At 47.2% G+C, this 19,636-nt stretch overlaps 1 protein-coding gene across 1 annotated transcript in view; it reads right to left on the bottom strand.

The window, feature by feature from the left end:
- Window positions 1-18,728, bottom strand: part of LOC144107485 (sodium- and chloride-dependent glycine transporter 1-like) — a 29,889-nt gene extending 11,161 nt beyond the window's left edge. The window contains exons 1-6 of the mRNA XM_077640505.1: window positions 18,602-18,728; window positions 16,373-16,507; window positions 9,111-9,214; window positions 5,870-5,997; window positions 4,633-4,745; window positions 3,723-3,854 (exon numbers count right to left, since the gene is read on the bottom strand). Coding sequence (XP_077496631.1) covers window positions 3,723-3,854; window positions 4,633-4,745; window positions 5,870-5,997; window positions 9,111-9,214; window positions 16,373-16,507; window positions 18,602-18,718 — 729 coding nt within the window. The 5' untranslated portion in view covers window positions 18,719-18,728. The remainder of the gene's footprint in view (window positions 1-3,722; window positions 3,855-4,632; window positions 4,746-5,869; window positions 5,998-9,110; window positions 9,215-16,372; window positions 16,508-18,601) is intronic.
- Between the last annotated feature and the right edge of the window lie 908 nt (window positions 18,729-19,636).

Raw genomic sequence — 19,636 nt, 5'->3', positions numbered from 1 at the left:
CTCCTGAGACAATCCAGCTCTTAAGAGAGTGACCAAAATTGAAATCAGGTCAAATCAACCAGCAAACTGCGGACCTTGCATTTATAACGTGCTAAGCTTAATTTGGCTCAAAGATTTACAGGACGGTGACCAACTTTAACGCCAATTTCAGAGACATCAGATTATACAACTATGCCCAAATGGGCTCTTCCTGAATGGCTAGTCAAGCTCTTCGTTCCTCCTTGGGCTTTTGTTTGCCCCTGACGCTTCCTTGCCCCCACTCCTCCGGCGTGCGCTGCTGAATCATTGCGTTTGCGTTGTTACAAAGCAATCGCTTGTGGACCCCGGACGCTTGTCGCTTGCTTTCCTGAAGTTTCACTAAAAATTGACCGCTTAGTGCGGCATTGTGCTCACTCTCTGCTTGAGCTTAGACAGTTTTTTTCCCTCAAATCGTTCACTGTTTTCACATTTCCAGCTAGTGGGTTACTGCTCTAAACGTGAAAAAAAAACGCACGTTTTCGCTGTTGACGTCGCTTCATATATGTCGCTATTCAACCAAGTGTGATTAGCGACTTACAATTTACACCATTCGTTCGTGATAAAAATCCGCGGTGGGGTCATAGTGTTCTGAGCATGCTCCTCTCATGCGGGAGGTACGAGGTTCGGTCCCATGTGCCGCCTGGAACCCACTGGTGATAAAATGGGTATAATATCTCCCGTGGTCTGGTGTTCGGCTTCCCTACGCTGAAATCAGTGGGAAATGGGTCTTTGGTCCTTTCTAGAGAAAAAAAATGCCTTGTGCCATGGCGATCTTTGGCCCCAGATGCCCTTGCGCCATAAAAGTTCGCAACCATCATCGTTCGTGATAAGACTGAGCTTCGCCGATTTACCGATTACGAACCCGCAGGTGCCTTTCTTAAACTTTATCTCAGGTCTCGCGTAGGAGTCCTTGAATGCGTTCTGCATTGAAGAGCTTTACAATGCTTTCCCTATGTAGAGCACAGGCCACCGAGAGTCCACACAGCGTACGAGACCTCAAAACTGAGCGGGAAATTTGCGATACATGTTTGAAAAGCCCGGCACCTCGCGGCCACGCGCGGGGCCGAGCTTTCGCTCGAAAACCTGGCATACGACGTCACGTCGTGCAAGTGACGTCAGCAATCAGCGGTTATCATTGGTTCACAGCGCCAATTTTTTTCACATGCCAAGCGCTACCACGGCCGCGGCCACTCCGGACCGAGTGGGTGGGGCCAGCGAAGGAGCGCCGCCGTTTTGGAGTGCGAGAGGAGAGGGAAAGGTGCGAAGACGCCGAAGTTCAAATTTTTGCCGCATATGACTCACTTTCACAAAACGCATTAACAAAATTTTTGCTGGAGGATATTTGTGAAGTAGTGCCTTATAGCATCCCAAACATATCGCAACTTTATTGAGAGCCCCTTTCTGAGGCCCTTTAATAAGGGGCCTTTCCGGGCACGGTGTAACAATACATACATTCTCCCACCGTGACTCCGGAATATCCCGACAGCTCGTCGTATTCATGGCGCAGTGTGGACACTGAGCATTTCCCGTAGCTGTGGCATCATAGAGCAGCCTACACGCAAACATCGTTGTTGTTGACCTTCATTCTTCAACACGCGTAAATGCAGCGCGACAGTTGATCCATTCCTATGCCTCACAGAACAATGCCACACCCGGGCACAGAGTGAACCTGTGAGACCCAGCTAGGGCTTAGCACACTGCAAGCTTACGGGAAAGCCCATGCTGGACTTTAGTCACGCCTACAAGGCCGCGCCCAGTCGTCAGTCGGCTACTGCAATGCGCACAGTTCTGAAGGGCCGTGCCGACGGGCACTTGGGAGACCGCGGCCGCTGTGATCACCTGAGGAGGCCCCCTACAATCAACCCGACGGTGAAGAAAAAGTGTTCATAGAAGTTTATTAAAGGTAACTTTAGCGCTTTTTCTGTAAGCACCCCGCATCGCGTGGAACCGTGCAGCCTGACCAACATGTTCATGCCATCGTCCTCTGCCCACTGAGCGTGTTGACATCTCAAGCTGGCGGGTGAGCCTGGGTCCAATGATGTGCCTCTGTTCAACCTCTTGGAAATTGGCATGCGTTTCCTGAAACTCTCCATTTTTCAGGCCATAAGCAGACCGACCTGACGCATCACACGTAAATGTGCAACTCAAGCCACCATTCTTCTTGAATCGTAATAAGGAGCTCGCAACATGCATTCGTTAAATGATGTGGTCGCCTTCGTTCACTTCAGAACGCATGAAAACGCCATTCCTTGAATAAATCTTGGTTACATTATTCATTATCATCAGCCTGACCACACCCACAGCAGGGCAAAGGCCTCTCCCATATCTCAGTAATTAACCGTGGTCTGTGCCAGCTGCGGCCTCCCTATCCCCGCATGCTTCTTAATCTCATCCCGATCTGTGGTCGCTACCTGCCCTGAGCAGACGTATTCTCTTGCCACTTCCATCGCCTCGCTACCAGTTATAAACTGCTGTTCCCTTGCGAGAGTGTTGAAACATTACTTCAGTTTTCTGCATATTACTTTTTATAGGAGGTGCGCTGCGTTGTTAGAGGTTGCTATATGTATTTTGGCATCTTCTATTATTTGCCACTGTGTCTATAAGAGCCAATAACATTTATTAGTAATCCACGACGTTCCTGCAAAGTTATAGCCAAGTGTAACACGTTGTCTCTACTTAGTTTTTGCAGGAGGGCCACTGGCAGTTATTAGTTCGGACCTCGTTTGCTATAATTTTGTTCGTGCACTTTTGTATCAAGTGAATTCCTCAGTAAAGCTGAGTAATTCCTCAGTAATGCTTCATTATTACTCATGTGTTATAGAGCACGCACGTCGTGAATGCCTTCTCAGGCTGACGTAGCATTGCGCCGTACGATTGGCCCAGCGTCGCGGGAGCGCGGGAAATGTTGGCCAGGTGGCGCCGCACGAGCTACGCTGGGCTTGGCCAGGCATGCAGCTTCAGGTATACTAGCGAAGCTAAAGGGAGAGAGAATGCTTCAAAGCAGACGAGTGCAAGGTCGACCAGCAGCCCTTTAAAAGGACACCGAGGGCGTACAGAAGCTGATCTTTACGTTTCGATTACCGCGTTCTGATGAGAAAAAAGGCTAATTTCGCTGAAAACGAAGCTTTTGTAAGCTAGAAAGGGTAAACAGAATGAGACACATATATAATTAACGCCGCCCGTTTTTGCAAGCAAACAAAGCTGACGTGAACACAGTTTTCTTGGCGCAGATTTCTGAGGCTTGGTTACATCGCCACCCACTTCCAGTGAGTAATCACGGAGCTCTTCTCCCTCTTGACGCTTCGAGTTTCAACTGAAGGGGAGGAAAATAAGTTCCATTTTTCAATCCAACTTCTTCAGCAATTATTGTCTCGTGTGGTACCAACAAGCACAAGCTTACCCTGAAATGCCCATAGAGTCAATTCTTACTAAGAACAAAAAATTGAATGTAGTTACCCGCACCCTCCTAAAAATTGTCTATAGGCAGTCTGTACACAAAAGTTTACTTAGAGTGTATGACCATAGATCTACAGATTGTCTGCAGACTCTGTTGAATTTGTTTATATCAAGTTTATAGAGTTCACAGATAAAACACAGTGTACATTCTATAGACTGTCTAATAAAATTTCTGTAAGGGGCAGTGCCCATTTAATGTCGTGGGTAAGATGCATGTGCAGCCGAAGCAGCAGATGATTCCTGCTCACCTGGGAGGCTAGGAAGCAGGAGAGGAGGAAGCAGAGCAGGCAGTATGAGAATGTAATGAACACCTTCTTGGAAGGCAGGCGGGCGTCCATGTCCGCGAGCAGCTGTTGCAGGGCGCCGTTGACCAACGCAAGCTGTCAACGGAACGTGGCAAAGTGTGTTAACATATCCCATTAACGCTCTTGGGCAGCAGTCTTAAACCGCGACTTGCAGAGCTGTCTGTTGTAGCGCACTATTAGTTGTCTGGGGAGCCAGCATAAGCTCTCATACCAACTACGATAGCACGCAAGCAACATGTTAATGAAATCCAAGGTTTGACGGAAACCCGTCTGGTGGTGAACAAGGCCGTCGTCGCGAGGCAGAAACGTCTTATTTTAACAAGACTGACCAGTGCTCAATAGTTTCCCGCCAAGCAACATGTTAGTATTTGGCAAAAACAAGTTAAGAGTGCGGTCAGAGCTTTCAAGAAATGTGAATGGTGCATGAATATGCTAATTCGGTTGAAGCTGTTGGTTTGCTGTGCTTCCAATTCAATGGCAACTTGAAGAGCCAAGGTATGAGGCCGCGAAGTATTTTGCCCTATAGATATATTGAATACGTTCCGGACCTTCCACATGACAGCATCTGACGTGCAATCGGACTGCCGGCCTTCAGGGGCTTTCTCAAGTTTTGATTAACTGGTCTTCAAGAAAACTGCAAAAAAACCATTAAGCGCAGCTAATCTGAGAGTCTGTTTTGAATTTATTCTATCCCTCTTATTTTACCGCTACGGTCGGTAAAATGCTCGAACTCGTTATAATGCAGTCAAGGCAAAAACAGGAGAAAACGCAACACGTCCGAGAGGCGCGCGTAGTTTCCACGCCGTGGGGTTTCAGCGATCTGAAGGCAGTGGAAGGAGCACGGCGGACACACCTGCGCGGCGAGGCCCTGGAGGGAGAAAGCGGCGAAGAAGCAACCGCTCGCCACCCGGGGCAAGGTGAAAGTGCCCAGCACCATGGGCAGCGTCACGAAGGGCACCACCTGGCCTGCGCGGGGACAACTGGGTATATCGAAGGCAGCAGCAGCGTAGCTTTAAACCTAAAACTGTGCGCCCGCCCACCCCGCCGCGGTGGCTCAGTGGTTAGGGCGCTCGACTACTGATCCGGAGTTCCCGGGTTCGAACCCGACCGCGGCGGCTGCGTTTTTATGGAGGAAAAACGCTAAGGCGCCCGTGTGCTGTGCGATGTCAGTGCACGTTAAAGATCCCCAGGTGGTCGAAATTATTCCGGAGCCCTCCACTACGGACCTATTTGTTCCTCTCTTCTTTCACTCCCTCCTTTATCCCTTCCCTTACGGCGCGGTTCAGGTGTCCAACGATATATGAGACAGATACTGCGCCATTTCCGTTCCACCAAAAACCAATTATTATTATTATTATTATTATCACCCGCCCAAAGGTACTTTGTATTGAGTAAATGTGACGACTGCCTATGTGTGGTTGTGCTGACTCTTCTAGCCTTATATCAATTAACTGTTCCGTTTATCATTCGAACATGTGGTTAGGCTTTCCTGATGGATTCCATTTGTCACGCCCTCGTAACCACGATTTACGGCTGGTGGTCCTGTTCGAATGTTCGAGAATCACCTGTTTGCTGTGAGCAGCCAACTGACCGTGTCACCGGTTCGCAAATTTGTTCCCATCGTGCACGAATATTCATGTTCGCTAATGTTCATGGCCACGAAGAACCTAGCAAAGCGTAGCAGAGAAGGTGGCCTTGGCATTTTCTTCATTACTTCACTGCCCATCCAGCCACTTACACCTTGCATTCAACCATTTCTTGCCAAAATCTGCTGTGCAAGAATTGCTTTCCATTGAAGTCTCCATGCTGTAAATACCTCTCCCGAGGGCCCATCTATTCACTGTTCCGCGGAAGGAGAGAGCCTAGACGCTCGATGGTTTCTCAAGGCACACCTTTTTCATGACACCTTGCCGCGTCGAACATTTCGACCCCATCACCACTCATTGCTATAGACCTTTCCAATTAGTGCACCTGGCACCATGCACAGTAGAAGGTGCAGCGCTATCTCTTTGAACCGGTTTCCCAATATCGCAGAAAGGTTTTCGGGCATCTGCGTGTGCACGATCGGAAGGTGACCAATCGGCGCTCACCTGGCCTTTCGACGTCTGGCGTCGCCACTGCGCCTCTTAGGGCGGACACATGGCCCAGTGCCGAGAAAGTCATCACGCAACCGGCCACGTTGCAGAGCACCGCGTTGATTGCCAGAAACACGTGTGACCTACGAAACGGTGTTGGAGGCGGAGTGGTTAAGTGGAAAGGTTCCGATGTCCGCTCACGGCGGGAAATTACGGGTTAATTAATCAAATTTACTGAATTTTTCACATATGAACTTTTGCCGTGCAACCTAGGAAAAAGACGACGCAAGTCAAATGACTGGGACTCCGCATGCAGTGATAGGAATGGCCAAGAGCATATTGAAGCAGGCTTTGTAGCTGGAAAAATTTCAATTTGGAGAATACCACGGTTTAAAAATGACAACGCGCTGCACGTACCTTTTTTTAATGCACTTAATTTGCGTGTTGTGTGAAAAATTGAAATTAGTGAAATTCCAATTATAGAGAATGTTAAGAAACGTCTATTTCAATTGTTTTCTTCAATAACAGTTAAGCGAGATTTAGGGGGGAAAATTTAGCACTATTTGAGCCTCTTAAAAGCAATTGTTTTGCTTCATACACATTCGCCGCGAAACTGCTCGGGGTTGGATTCGATTGACCGTCTTTTTTGTGACGTGTCGGCAGAAGGATGCGCGGTAAAGCAGTTGTGCACTTTGGGCGGCAGCCTCAGCCTCTTAACATTGGCTGCGGCTCTTAGTTCCTGGAATAATATTTTGGCGCTGCCATGGCGAAATTTCACTAAAAATCACTATTTGTGCCAGCACGTCGCAGGAGTAACGCAATGGCGCAGATTGGCGCAATTGGCGCCACATTTCCACCAATGCAATGGTTCGTCACCACAGTGACGAACGCTACAAATCAGCAAGTACGCTGCAACAAGAAAAAGTTGATTACAGGTCATAAATGTGATACATATACATACAATAATAACTAGAAGCAGCAACACATGACAGCGACCATTTCACTAACATATGAGAACGATTTCTGGCACAGTACATGCCAGAAACCAACGGGATTGCTACATAAATCACATCTTAAGTTCTATAAATCACAGTTTAACCGTTTTCAAGAAGGTGAACCAAGAGGATGATTCATCTATTGTATCAGATATATCAGCGTAACAGTTGAAAAGATTGGTTTGGTATGGTTTATGGGGGTTTAACGTCCCAAAGCAACTCAGGCTATGAGAGACACCGTAGTGAAGGGCTCCGGAAATTTCGACCACCTGGGGTTTTTTAACGTGCAGTGACATCGCAGAGTACGGGGGCCTCTAGAATTTCGCCTCCATCGAAATCCTACCTCTGCGGCCGGGATCGAAACCGCGTCATTCGGGCCAGCAGCCGAGCACCACAACCACTGAGCCACCGCGGCGGCTTCAATAAATTGGAAATAAGCCATTGTATTACCTGCATTCAATGCCCGGTCCTTCTTCATCATCATCATCATGACCGTGGACCATGTGCGTTGCAGCGCACACTGAGCTACAACGCTGAGTACGCGAACAAAACTGGCCTCCAACAGTCCGCGTAGTGAGCATCAGTTTACGGCAGGAAGCAATGTTTTGGAATTTCAAGGGGAGTACATCTTTCTGCGCACGAAGCAGCCACTTTGAATCCGGTCCATAAGAAAGAAGATACCGGAAAAATAAGAACACTTTGGAGGCCAGTAGGCAGGAACTCTCAAGTTGTGAACAACGGCTCACTAGTATGCCTCACAATAAAAGAGTGCAAGAGTTGTATCCCGTTGTATAGTATTATACGACTCACGAACAAAAGGGCGTGTGCTCCTCAAAGCAGAGCCTCCCGCCACTTGCATCAATTGGCTTCCATGACATCGCTGTTAGACCGGAAATACGTGGCTGATCCCCTTGAAATGGTCACCCCCTCTTATTTCACGCTACCAAGTACAAACAGAATAGGCACGACGTTCTAAGAATCGATGGAGGCCACTGGCTGGAGGCCCTCCTCTGAAGGGCGTTTGTCGGTTTGTTCTTGAGTTTTACCCGAACTGTAGTACTGACCTGTGTAGTCAGAATTATCGGGCTAAAGAAATGGCTTGGAAACAAACTGAGGACAACACAGTGGGCTAGTAAATGGAGACGGTAAAGGTTACCGACAGGCAGAAAGATGTCCAAATCGCCTAGTTGATCAAACCCAAGTAAACGATATGCAAACGAATATCAAGAAAAAGTCTGTATTATCAAGACGAGGGCTCTGCTGTGCTGGAGCGACCAAGGTAGTGGAAGCGGAACACTATACTCCATGCGAGAAGATGGCCATGCAAAGGAAGAACAGAAGAAGGCTGCCCATTTCAGGCACGAAGGAGCTAAGCTACAGAGGGTGCAAGGCATTAAGAAGACTTCAAGCGGGAAACTACCCCTTCCCAAGATGGGGGGCATGGATTAAACCTAAAAAGAAAGACGAAAAGGCCCTAAGTCAAGAAGAGAAATGCATATTTTGCGGAGGAGTGGCTGACATAGACCACATCATCAGAAAATGCGAAGAAGCTCCAGGAAAAAGCAAATATGAATACAATGAAGTTTGGACTGAAGTATTAAGAAGCCCAGACTCTAGGGTGCAAAAGTAACTGACCCAACTGGCAGCAACAGCATCCCTTAAATTTAAGTGCTAGTCTTGTATTGAATAAATCCCCTACTCCTCTGCCGGAGGCCTGCGTGCCGGGCCGGCGAGGTTAGGTAGGGGGGCCGGCTCAAATATTAAAAGTTATTCTGAATCTGAATCTGAAATGAAATTCGGCAGGTCAGTGCAGAATGTAGATAACCGATTTCGGGTTAAAAATGGATCTCAAGAGAAGAGAATTAAAGGTAGCCGAGGGCGGCCAACACTGAGATGGAGAGATGTGAGAGAAAGGAAGACTTTTAGTACGACGCAGCGCTAAGCATCGAGGCTATCCAGCTCCAGAGTAACCAAGGCTAGCCATGTCGGGGCAGAGAAGTGTGGATAATAGGAGGACTGAATGACAACTGGGCAGGAGAAAAGGAAATTTTATTCTAGATTAGCGTTGGATTCGGGGCAATCGGGGCATGCAGGAGACGAGATTACGCAATTTTTTTGGGATAGGACAGTCACAGCTAAAGCGGAACCAGATAGAGCTGATCTTTGTCCAGATGCGGACACAACATGCTTCTGATGGCCATGATGGTCATGCTGTCCCACCGCAAGCTGATGATGAATCCATCCACCAACACGCAACTCACGAGCTAGTGTCTTCAAAGAAGTCATTGCGGCTCGATAGGTAGTGTAGCGGTCCGAACCACGCGCCCAAGGCGAACACGCTGTGCTGCGCCGCCTGGTGCCACACCTGTGAGAAGCAAAAAGGAACTCATAAGAAGTGACAATGGCTGAGTGCCTAGTAAAGTTAGCCGTGATCTAAAGCAGAGCTAACGGCGGTGCGAGGATGTAAGTGAACGTATGAGCGATGTAGAACGCCGTGCTCAGAGTCCGCTTTCGCACTTAGCGTGGTGTCATTGCGCCGCCGACGGCGTCTTTCTGTGCGGGTGCGCTATGTTATCAACGCGTCTTCGAGCGCTTTGGCGTCTAATTTCCTCCTGTGTGCGGCAGAAAACGACTACACATATTTGCTCGCACCGCTTCTGTGGCCTAGTTGTTTGAGCACCCGCATCGCGTGCGGGAAGTGCGGGGTTCGATCCTAAGCGCCGCCGGGTACCCCCCGGTGATGCAATGGGTATAAGCTTTCCCCTGCCTGGTGCTCGGCTTCTTTGGAGTGAAATGCGCAAACGAAAAAAACTTGTGCCATAACGCCTTTCGGCCACAGATGCCCTAGCGCCATAAAAACTAATCGTCATCATCATATTTCCTCACACTGCATTCTGCCCACTAGTACATGAATTGGCGCAACCAGAGTAACATCGAATGTCACTGCATTGAATTACATGAGTTCGCTGTTGGAACTGAGGCACGCTTAAGAGTCATATAAATTTTTCCTGAGGGGATACAAAGAGTGAGATTTGTTAGACACGAAAGAGGGCCTCTACACGGCGGTTTGTTACAATGCTCGTAAATCAATAGGCGTACATGGAACTAATATCGAAAGAACCACGATGTGGCAGCAGCTTCTTTGTGCTCCGTTCTACCGGCTTAAATGTCTCAGGTTAGATTTCCTTCAGGGGGATGGATATACGCGGGCATATATCGCGGGGTTGGGGAAAGTATTCGTTTGGAGTTGCCTCCACGCAATCTCTTGGGGTTTGAAGAGAGGAATATGCATAAACCCTGGGGTCTACTCCCCTTCCTGTAAGCTATGCGGCCAACATTCCACTCTATCCCTCATACTCTAAGCTCGCTCTCGGGACTTCCCTCCTCGAGGGGTAGGAAACCCCGGCTAATTTCGGTTTCAACTACTTCAGTGCATCTGGTAACAGCAAGAGAACTGACGTTTAAAAATGAATCATTTTAGCACCTGCCACGAACATGCACGGATCCCGACAGGCTGAAATTGGTTCAGGCGCTGGGAAACGAGACTATTTTCGCCGGCGGTGGTTCCAATCGCGCCCGGTGATGAATTTTTTTTTCCTTCTGGATAATGTTGCCGTGAAACGATACGACACTCCAAGTGGCTTCCTCCAGCTGCTATGGCAGCAATAGGGCTGGAGTCTGCACTGGCTGGACAATGGTATATATTTAAAGAGTGCAAGTTTCCTACCCCTGTGTCAGCTAGCTAAAAGAAGAATGTGTTAGATCCAGTGAGGACGATGTATAAGCGGCTGCTCTGACATCATGTGGCGTCCTGCGTGTTGCTCGAGAAAGGGCCACAATGTCGGTTGTGGCAAACGGCTCAACCGGGAAGCTGAGAAGAGCGAGGGCCCGCGCATAGAGAGAAGGCGCCCGATATCCTCTTCAGGTGAGGTGGTGCTGCATGGCGTATTGGTGGCAAGATATTCCTCACTGATATTGTACAGCTGCTACCACTGCTGCTACCAGTGTTTACCCGATGTTACTAATGGATAAAACTATGAGGACGCTAAAACCACCGTAAGAGTTTAATGCGATAGCACTACATTTCACGTCTGTCGCAGCTTCTGTTGCAACTTCTGTGTGCGTTTTCATCAGTTTGTTTGCAATTGTCGGTCCATCAACACCCATATTCACACTTCTAGCTGCATTAGGACGTATGCGCAAAGGTGTGAGGGTGCAGATATTTGCATATATCGTTTTGTAGCGATAGCTACATTACGGTAGCATTTCGAGCCTTATTCAGCGTGGAGGCGCCGCCACACCGTGGCTGCCCGCCACGCTGTCACGTGGTCGGTCACGTGTTGCGGAGCAACTGCCGGCGGCGCAGGCCGTGGTTGGTCGCGTAACCAGCCACGTGGTGCGGAGCAGCTGCTTCTGCCGGCGGCGCGGCGCGCCGGCGAAACCGAGCTGCCACAGCTGTGCGCATGCGCCGTGTCAAGTGGGACGAAGATGAAGAAGGAACGCCCAGCGAAACGGAGCAACGAAAGACTGACTTTGCAATTCAAATCAGCAAGTTCCACTCGGCCAGCTGTGGCTATCACGTCACTCCAGGTTTAACCAGAGCTAAACCACCGCCATTTTTTTTTCTCATTTTGATTTCTACTCTCTATCTAAGCTGCTGGCAGTCCGGTGGGCAGATTGTGATCACGTCACAGGGTCACCTGAGCTCTCTCGACCAATTATTACTTTGTTAGCCACCTGCCACATGCAGTGGGTAGGTTGCTCACAATCCGGTGGTCAGATTGGCACGGTGAGCAGGTTGTGATGACGTAAAAAGGTCACGTGACCTCTATCGACCATTCATGGTAGCCCATCAAATTAGCCTGTGATAACGTCGCAACGTGACGCGATCTCTCTCGACCAGTCAGCGAATTTCGTCTCGGACATCAGCGGTCCCTTGATGAGACGAAAACTCTTGCTATGCCATTATTAACACGTACTGTCCATCTCCCTTAGTCTTGTTCCTTTGCTTAGTGAGCTCTGGAATGCGAAATTGGGCATTCCTGCAGCGGAAAACCTGGCAAATTTACACTTTGCCCGTAATTAAAAATTAGTGACGAAATTCAGCAATAGCAGCGGATCCTAGAGCAGCGTCGCGATACGTCGCTCGCATTCACAGTTGTCTGCCTCTTCCGCGGCGCGCAGAGGACTCGAGCGCGATATCAGTTTCTGCTCTCAGGCACGAGCTCGACGAACGTAACGGCATCCTCGCCTTGCCTCACGGAGAGCGATATTGAGGGATTACACCGTCTGTCCGCTCGACCAGACACTGTACCGCCTGTATTGATCAGGTTTGCGAAAAGATTGACAAAAACAAACTGGATGGCTAAGCGTGCAGGCCTCAAGGACGGTGTCTATTTTGTTGACAACCTGACTGTCTTGATTAAGAAACTGCTGTGGCTTGCAAAATCCGCCGCCAAAGAAAAAAGGTACGAATTTGTCTGGACAAAGGAAGGGAAGGTCTACGTTCGAAAGGAAGCAGGGGCAAAGGCCATCAGGATTGGGTGCGAGGAAGACTTGGCTAAGCTAGTGTAGTCTGATCTCGTATACGCACTTTATACGAACATCCGCTTTTTGTCACCATGCCCTACTACAATACTAATACATTTAAAGACTTGCTCACTAATGCTAGCTACTCTGTAGATAAGTCTTTATCTATCTATCATTTAAACGCTCAGAGTTTGAAAAATAAAATGGAGCACATCGAAGGCGAAACAGAAACATTATCGCACAAATTTGATTTCCTAGCGTTTACGGAAACTTGGTTTAGCTGTCAGGAGGATGTTATCCCCCTGGCAGGGTATGAAAACGTATCTCAGTTCAGGGTAATTAAACGAGGAGGGGGAGTATACCTGTTAATAAAGAGGCGCCTGCATTTTGACGTACTGAACAACTATTCACTGGTGACTGACAATTTTGAAGTTGTTACTATCCGGTATTATAATATAGCTATAATGGTGGTGTATCGTCCCCCTCACAGTGATGTGGATGTGTTTTTCCAGTTTGTTGAACCTTTTGGAATTTACCAGTCAACAAAAAATGCACGTTGTATTACTAGGTGACCTGAATATTGATATCATGAATGTTAATCCAACACAAATCAGATTAATGGAAATGATGTTATCTTATGGCTGTGACAACATCATTGATGCGCCCACTCGAATAAGTTGTCAATCGGAAACCTTACTCGATGTATGTTTCACAGACTTTTCACCCTGCAATACCAATTCTGGTGTTTTCTCTTCGGGAATAAGCGATCACCTTCCCTTTTTTGCACTTTTTTCATGTGCGAAGGTACCAGATACTTCTGTCTTTATACGCAAGACATATGACCAAAAGAACATTGATAAATTTTGTTTACTTCTGTCTGAAACTGGCATGGATGAAGTATTAAAAACAGAAAACCCATCTGCCGCGTATAACATCTTCCTTGAGAATACACTGGATGCGTTCGACAAAGCCTTTCCAGTTGTAGAAGTCAGGAAATATAGGAAAGCAAGAAAAGAGTGGATCTCTGGTGACCTTCTGAAGCGTATTAAACAAAAAATGCCTTATTTGCACGATTTCTTGACACACGCAATCAAGACGATTTTAAGGAATTTAAAAAGTTTCGAAATAAACTAAACCTTGACTTAAAAAAGGCAAAGTCGCTTTTTTATCGCCTAAAGTTTTCATCAATGCAAAACACTAGATCACTGTGGCAAAGCATTAATAAACTCATTGGAAAGAAGCAGCACGCTCTTCCTTCGGAAATGCAAATCAATGGAGTTATGTATAGCGGTGTCTCTCTCGCCAATAAGCTGAATGCCCATTTTTTAAATGTAGGAAATTGTACTTCGTATAGTCTTCCCTTAGCTGTAAAATCAGTCGACTCCTTTTTGGTCCCAGCTTGTGAACATTCAATATTTTTATCCCCCACTTCTGAATATGAAATTCTCTCCATTATAAACTCATTTCGTAATACATGCTCTCCTGGCCCAGACGGCATTACTGCACTTGCAATAAAAGCTGCTGCTAAGATTATTGCCCTTCCTCTTGCGCATATTTGTAATCAAATGCTTCTTACAGGAGAGTTCCCGGATAAAATGAAGTCTGCCCGTGTTACAGTAATTTTCAAAGGAGGCAACAAAAATGATCCCAATAACTACCGTCCGATATCTATACTGCTTTTGTTCTCCAAAGTTGCTGAGCGAGTGATCTTCACGAGGGTATACAAATTCCTGCATTCCAACAATATCATCTCCAAGGAGCAATACGGATTTCAGCTCGGAAAATCCACGCAGGCAGCTCTGCTCGAGATAAAAAACAGTCTGATCCATAATATCGAACATAAGCTCTACACTGTCGGTGTCTTCCTTGACTTCTCCAAAGCCTTCGATTCCATCAAGCACGACATACTACTTCATAAGTTATACACGTATGGTATCCGCGGAACACCTCACAGGTTACTACAAAGCTATTTGTCAAATCGCACTCAGTTCACGCGACTAAATGATGCCATATCCGACGCAGTATTAATCAAATTTGGCGTTCCTCAAGGATCCATACTGGGGCCCCTTCTTTTTACACTATACATCAATGATATTGCAAACATTTTATCTTATTCTAGCATTGTTCTGTACGCAGATGACTCTAACGTTTTCTTTTCCGGTTCAGATCTTCGTGAACTCGAGCGTCGTTCAAATTCCTGGCTACATGAACTTATGTTGTGGCTTGCAGTGAACAGATTGGAATTGAATGTTAAGAAAACAAAGTTTATCATTTTCCGTCCCAAAAATAGGCCTATAGACTATCCCATCCAACTCCAGTTCAACAATACATTGATTGAATCCGTAAATTCTTGAAAAATTCTTGGGCGTATTCTTTCGTAGTGACCTAGGCTGGGGTGACCATGTAAATCACGTCCGTTTGCGTGTAGCTCGATCTATTGGTGTGATAAATCGCATCAGGTACTTGTTGCCCATACAGGCTAAAAAGCAGTTGTATTTTGCCCTCATCCATTCACAACTGGTGTATTGCAATTTAATTTGGGGCACTAGCAACAAAACTGACACAGCCAGATTATTATCATTACAAAAAGAGCTCTGCGCGCATGTTCTCCTAATCCTTCCTCAGGTGACTGCTTATTACAGTCCTTCAATGTTCTTCCATTCCCACTGTGCTATAAGCTTTCAGTTGCTGTTCATATTTATCATAAAATAAAGCAGGACATCACATCTTTAAGAAACAAGTACGTGAACAGAAACATACGCTATAGTCTGCGAGTCACTTCTTTAATTTCCAGTCGTGCCCGGACAAACTACGGCACCGAACACATTGATAACCAAATTTCTGCAGTTTGCAATGTGTATCCTTCCATAATTGACGAAGCTGTAACTTGTAAAACCACTTGTCATTTCAAAAAGAAAATGAAGATGCTTTTTATGCGTACGACTGACCCATCAAATACTTGTGCTATGTAGTGTTTACAGTGATAGCCTCACTCCTGTCATATTTTTCTATTGTATTGCGAACTGTAGCGTTACTGGTCTTTTTCTTTTCTCTTTGTTATCCTATGTGCCTTCATTAACTTTCAACTACTGTGAAAATTGAACTAAAGAGCTTGTTGAGTTTTAATGAATGTAACCACCCTTCTGCCTTTGATGTGTGACCCGGGGTGAGGCCTCGTCAGGAAGAATGCCAGCAGCTTCTTCCTTTTGTCTCATCTCGTGGGCATGTACTGTGCATACAAGTTCATGTCTGAATAAAATGATTGATTGATTGATTGACGTCGGCTAGCAGCATGACGAAAGCGTTACATAGTCCACTATCTGTACCTATATAGCATCGTTTACATAAACCTGCCAGCGGAAGCTCGAGTCAGTGGAGCTTGTTGAGCAATGTCAGCCCATCTCTGCGACTGTGTGTTTTGCATGAACTCGATTTAAGCGAGTCGAGACCGGTTCAACTGCAGTGACATCAAGCGTCGAGCAGTGCAGTGGGACAGGGCAGTGGCAGCCTTCAAGATTGCGGCACGACACAGGTTCGCATTTATCATCTCCCCTTCCACTAACCCATCTCTTCGACTCGATCCAGTTTACATGCTATCTGCTGTTGGGATCGAGAGAGGCTACCCACCCTCTGTAGCGGAGTTGAGTGGACTCGCTCCCTCAACTCCCGGACCCGCTTAGGCGGTGTTTACATCAACCCAGTAATCGGCTTTCAACTCAACTCCTCAACTCAAACTAGTCATGTAAACGTCATGTAATGAACAGCCAACTGCAACGCCAGCAGCAATGCACGTGAGTCAATCGCGCAGAGCTTCGCACATCCCTCTTCCTTCCTGCGTCACTACATTTGCGCGCCTATGGCGGATGTTAGGCGAAGCTTGGCGCACCTGTGTCGACGGTCTCTCACGCGCGCCGGACGGCGCTAGCACTGTCCATTGTGTGTCTGCGCAACAACAACTATAAAGTCGAAATAACACTGCTGCCCTTCTGCTTACCGAGGGCATGACGAATGCCTTCCAGTCGACTGCGAATAGGTAGCGCAGGCCCTCAACCGCGTTGTCCAGAAGCAGCATCCTGATCACCACCAACATGCAGCAGGCGTAGCAGAACGGAACCACAGCAAGCGACACCTGGATTAAGTAGGCGGTACGGTGAGGCCTCCAATCTCCACGTTCACATAAGGGCGCTTAGCTCAAGGGAACGTGAAAAAAGGAGGCTGACCACGAACTCCACAAGCGGGCCAAGGTATAATCGTTCCATCATGGTCTCACAGTAACTTTACAGAGCGATCGCGTCGTTTTGTGCATCTACAACACCCACAGAGTTCACTTTTAGGGTGGTCAGAAGAAACTTCATGGTTCCTGTCTACCAGAAACTTCCCTGCCCACCAGCCTTTTAGCTAGTACCAGAACTAGACGATGTAGTACACAGCAGCTGTGAATCAAGAGACTGACTTTTTGAGAAGACCTGTCGCGGTGGCTCAATGTTTAGGGTGCTCGGCTACTGATCCGGAGTTTCCGGGTTCGAACCCGACCGCGGCGGCTGCGTTTTTATGGAGGCAAAACGCTAAGGCGCCCGTGTGCTGCGCGATGTCAGTTCACGTTAAAGATCCCCAGGTGGTCAAAATTATTCCGGAGCCCTCCACTGCGGCGCCTCTCTCTTCCTTTCTTCTTTCACTCCCTCCTTTATCCCTTCCCTTACGGCGCGGTTCAGGTGTCCAACGATATATGAGACAGATACTGCGCCATTTCCTTTCCCTAAAAACCAATTATTATTATTATTATTATTATTGTTGTTGTTGTTGTTGTTGTTGTTGCCGTTGTTGTTGTCGTCGTTGTTGTCGTCGTCGTTGTTGTTGTCGTCGTCGTCGTTGTTGTCGTCGTCGTCGTCGCTGCTGCTGTCGTCGTCGTTGTTGTCGTCGTTGTCGTCGCTGCTGCTGTCGTCGTTGTTGTCGCTGCTGCTGTCGTCGTTGTTGTTGTCGTCGTTGTTGTTGTCGCCGTTGTTGTTGTCGCCGTTGTTGTTGTTGTTGTTGTTGTTGTTGTTGTTGTTGTTGTTGTTGTTGTTGTTGTTGTTGTTGTTGTTGTTGTTGTTGTTGTTGTTGTTGTTGTTGTTGTTGTTGTTGTTGTTGTTGTTGTTGTTGTTGTTGTTGTTGTTGTTGTTGTTGTTGTTGTTGTTGTTGTTGTTGTTGTTGTTGTTGTTGTTGTTGTTGTTGTTGTTGTTGTTGTTGTTGTTGTTGTTGTTGTTGTTGTTGTTGTTGTTGTTGAGAAGACTGCGTGCTTGAAATCGCTTGCTTGAAGTTCGCCAGATCCATAGTAGGACTTTCCTTAGGGCTCCTAGGCACCACAACCGCTTAACGTGTGCCAGAAATGATATTTCGCTTTGGCTCAATGAGTTGTATATGCCATAAAATTAATCGTGACAAATTTCCTTGCTTTTAGGGAACTAGTATTGCTGTACAAGCATTTGAAGAGCCGTGTAGCAAACGAGGCACCCATATGACGTCGTGTCGCGCAATTAGGCGATTTGCAGGATGTTGTGTAGTATGGGGTATTGGAGAACTAGCCAGATGCCGGTAACATTAGGCGCGAACAAGTTACATATTACGAGGTGTGAAGACAGGGCTAAAGCGTGGTTTGCAAGTCCTTGGTTAGGTATGCCGGTATATAGAGTTTTTCACTGTTTACAACACAAATGAGCGCGCGTGCGGCTTGGACTTTGCTGCGCATGCGCAGTAGATGGCTGCATGAAATATGCCACTCAGAACGCTGCTGGGACCATCGCGTAAAAATATGACTGTGCCCCTAAAGGCAAATGTGAAAATATTTCTAGCTTTTTAAGATTTCAGGCGCGAACCTGCAGTAGGTGGTTTGAAAAACGAAGATCTTTTTACAAACCATTCCTCAGGCAGTCACTTGCATTACGAACGGCATTTCTTATTTTTAGCACCTTCTGTGTACATGGTACTTTCGAATGCATGGTCTTTCACAGCGCAAAATATTTCGTTTCAGTTCAACATTGAAGAGTGGCCGTCATAGGGAAGCATTAGCACAACCACGCCAGACAGACGTTTATGCGCAATATTAAATTGGTGAAGATATTCCATACGAGTACATATTTTTAAACAATGCAGCCAGCGAGGGATAATTGGCAGCAACTGACAGAAAATATCGATTATGATAGCAACAGATGATGAAGAGCTGATATGAGATTAGAGAAGTGTGCACCTTTCCGAAGAACTTTGCCAGTCCGCAGAGGTGGAAGAACACCATCAGCCACACGGCGCCCACGTAAGAGATGAGGTCCATACGGAACTCGCCGAAGTGCTCAATGCCTGGACTCATAGTCAGTACACGCTTGCTGCACGGATATTGCACACATGCCTTTTGGAGACGCTGTAGGGTGATGGTTGCATAAATACAAGCATAAGCGCACAGACACTGAAACAATCTGCGAATGTCCTCGTATTTCACACAAACATAGTCAAAATGTTGTGGCCCTTCTTACAGCTTTTTTGTAATAGAAACGCCATCGATATCAGCCCAGCCACATTACAGCACAAAGCCTTTCCCGTTGATCTCAATCTGTCCAGTTCCGTGTCAGCTGCGGCCAGCCTATCTCTGCAAACTGCCTAATCTCCTCCGCCCACTCCACTATCTGCCGCTTCCTGAGACTTACTTTTCACGAGATCCACTCCGTCAGCATAAAGGATTATGGTTATCTGTTTCCCGCTTTACTTTCCCAGCTCATTCTGTTTTCTTCTTCTTGACTTCAGCTAGTGGCATCATTATAGTGTTTATTCCCTAACCCACAATGCACTGTAACCCTCCGCGGTGGACCAGTAGCTTTGGCGCTCGGCTAATGATCTCAAGGTCGCGGGGCCGCCCTTCGATGGAGGCGAAATGCAAAAACGTCCGTGTGCTGTGCGATCTCACCTCACATTAATCAACCCCAGCTGGCCTAATTAATCCGATGTCCTCCACCATGGCGTCAGCCGTATTTAATTACCCGTATATTACTTCTGTAAGTTCAACTCCGCCTGCCAAAACCACAACTCTGCACTGTTCCTGTTATCGCGATAGCGTTACGAGTCCCGTTCAGCAATAAATCCAGGGCCGTTGTGGTGTGTGTTGACTAACTCAGGATTGGTCGGGAGAGTCGTGTCGTCGCAACACGACCTCGCGCGAGTAATTCTAATACTCCACAGCGATCGCACTGTAAAACACTGATGACGTCAATTCCTCATTGGTCTGCAGGATCGC

The sequence above is a fragment of the Amblyomma americanum genome, chromosome 10, assembly GCF_052857255.1.
Source record: "Amblyomma americanum isolate KBUSLIRL-KWMA chromosome 10, ASM5285725v1, whole genome shotgun sequence".
Taxonomy (NCBI): Eukaryota; Metazoa; Arthropoda; class Arachnida; order Ixodida; family Ixodidae; genus Amblyomma; species Amblyomma americanum.
This window is presented reverse-complemented; position numbering and strand designations above follow the sequence as displayed.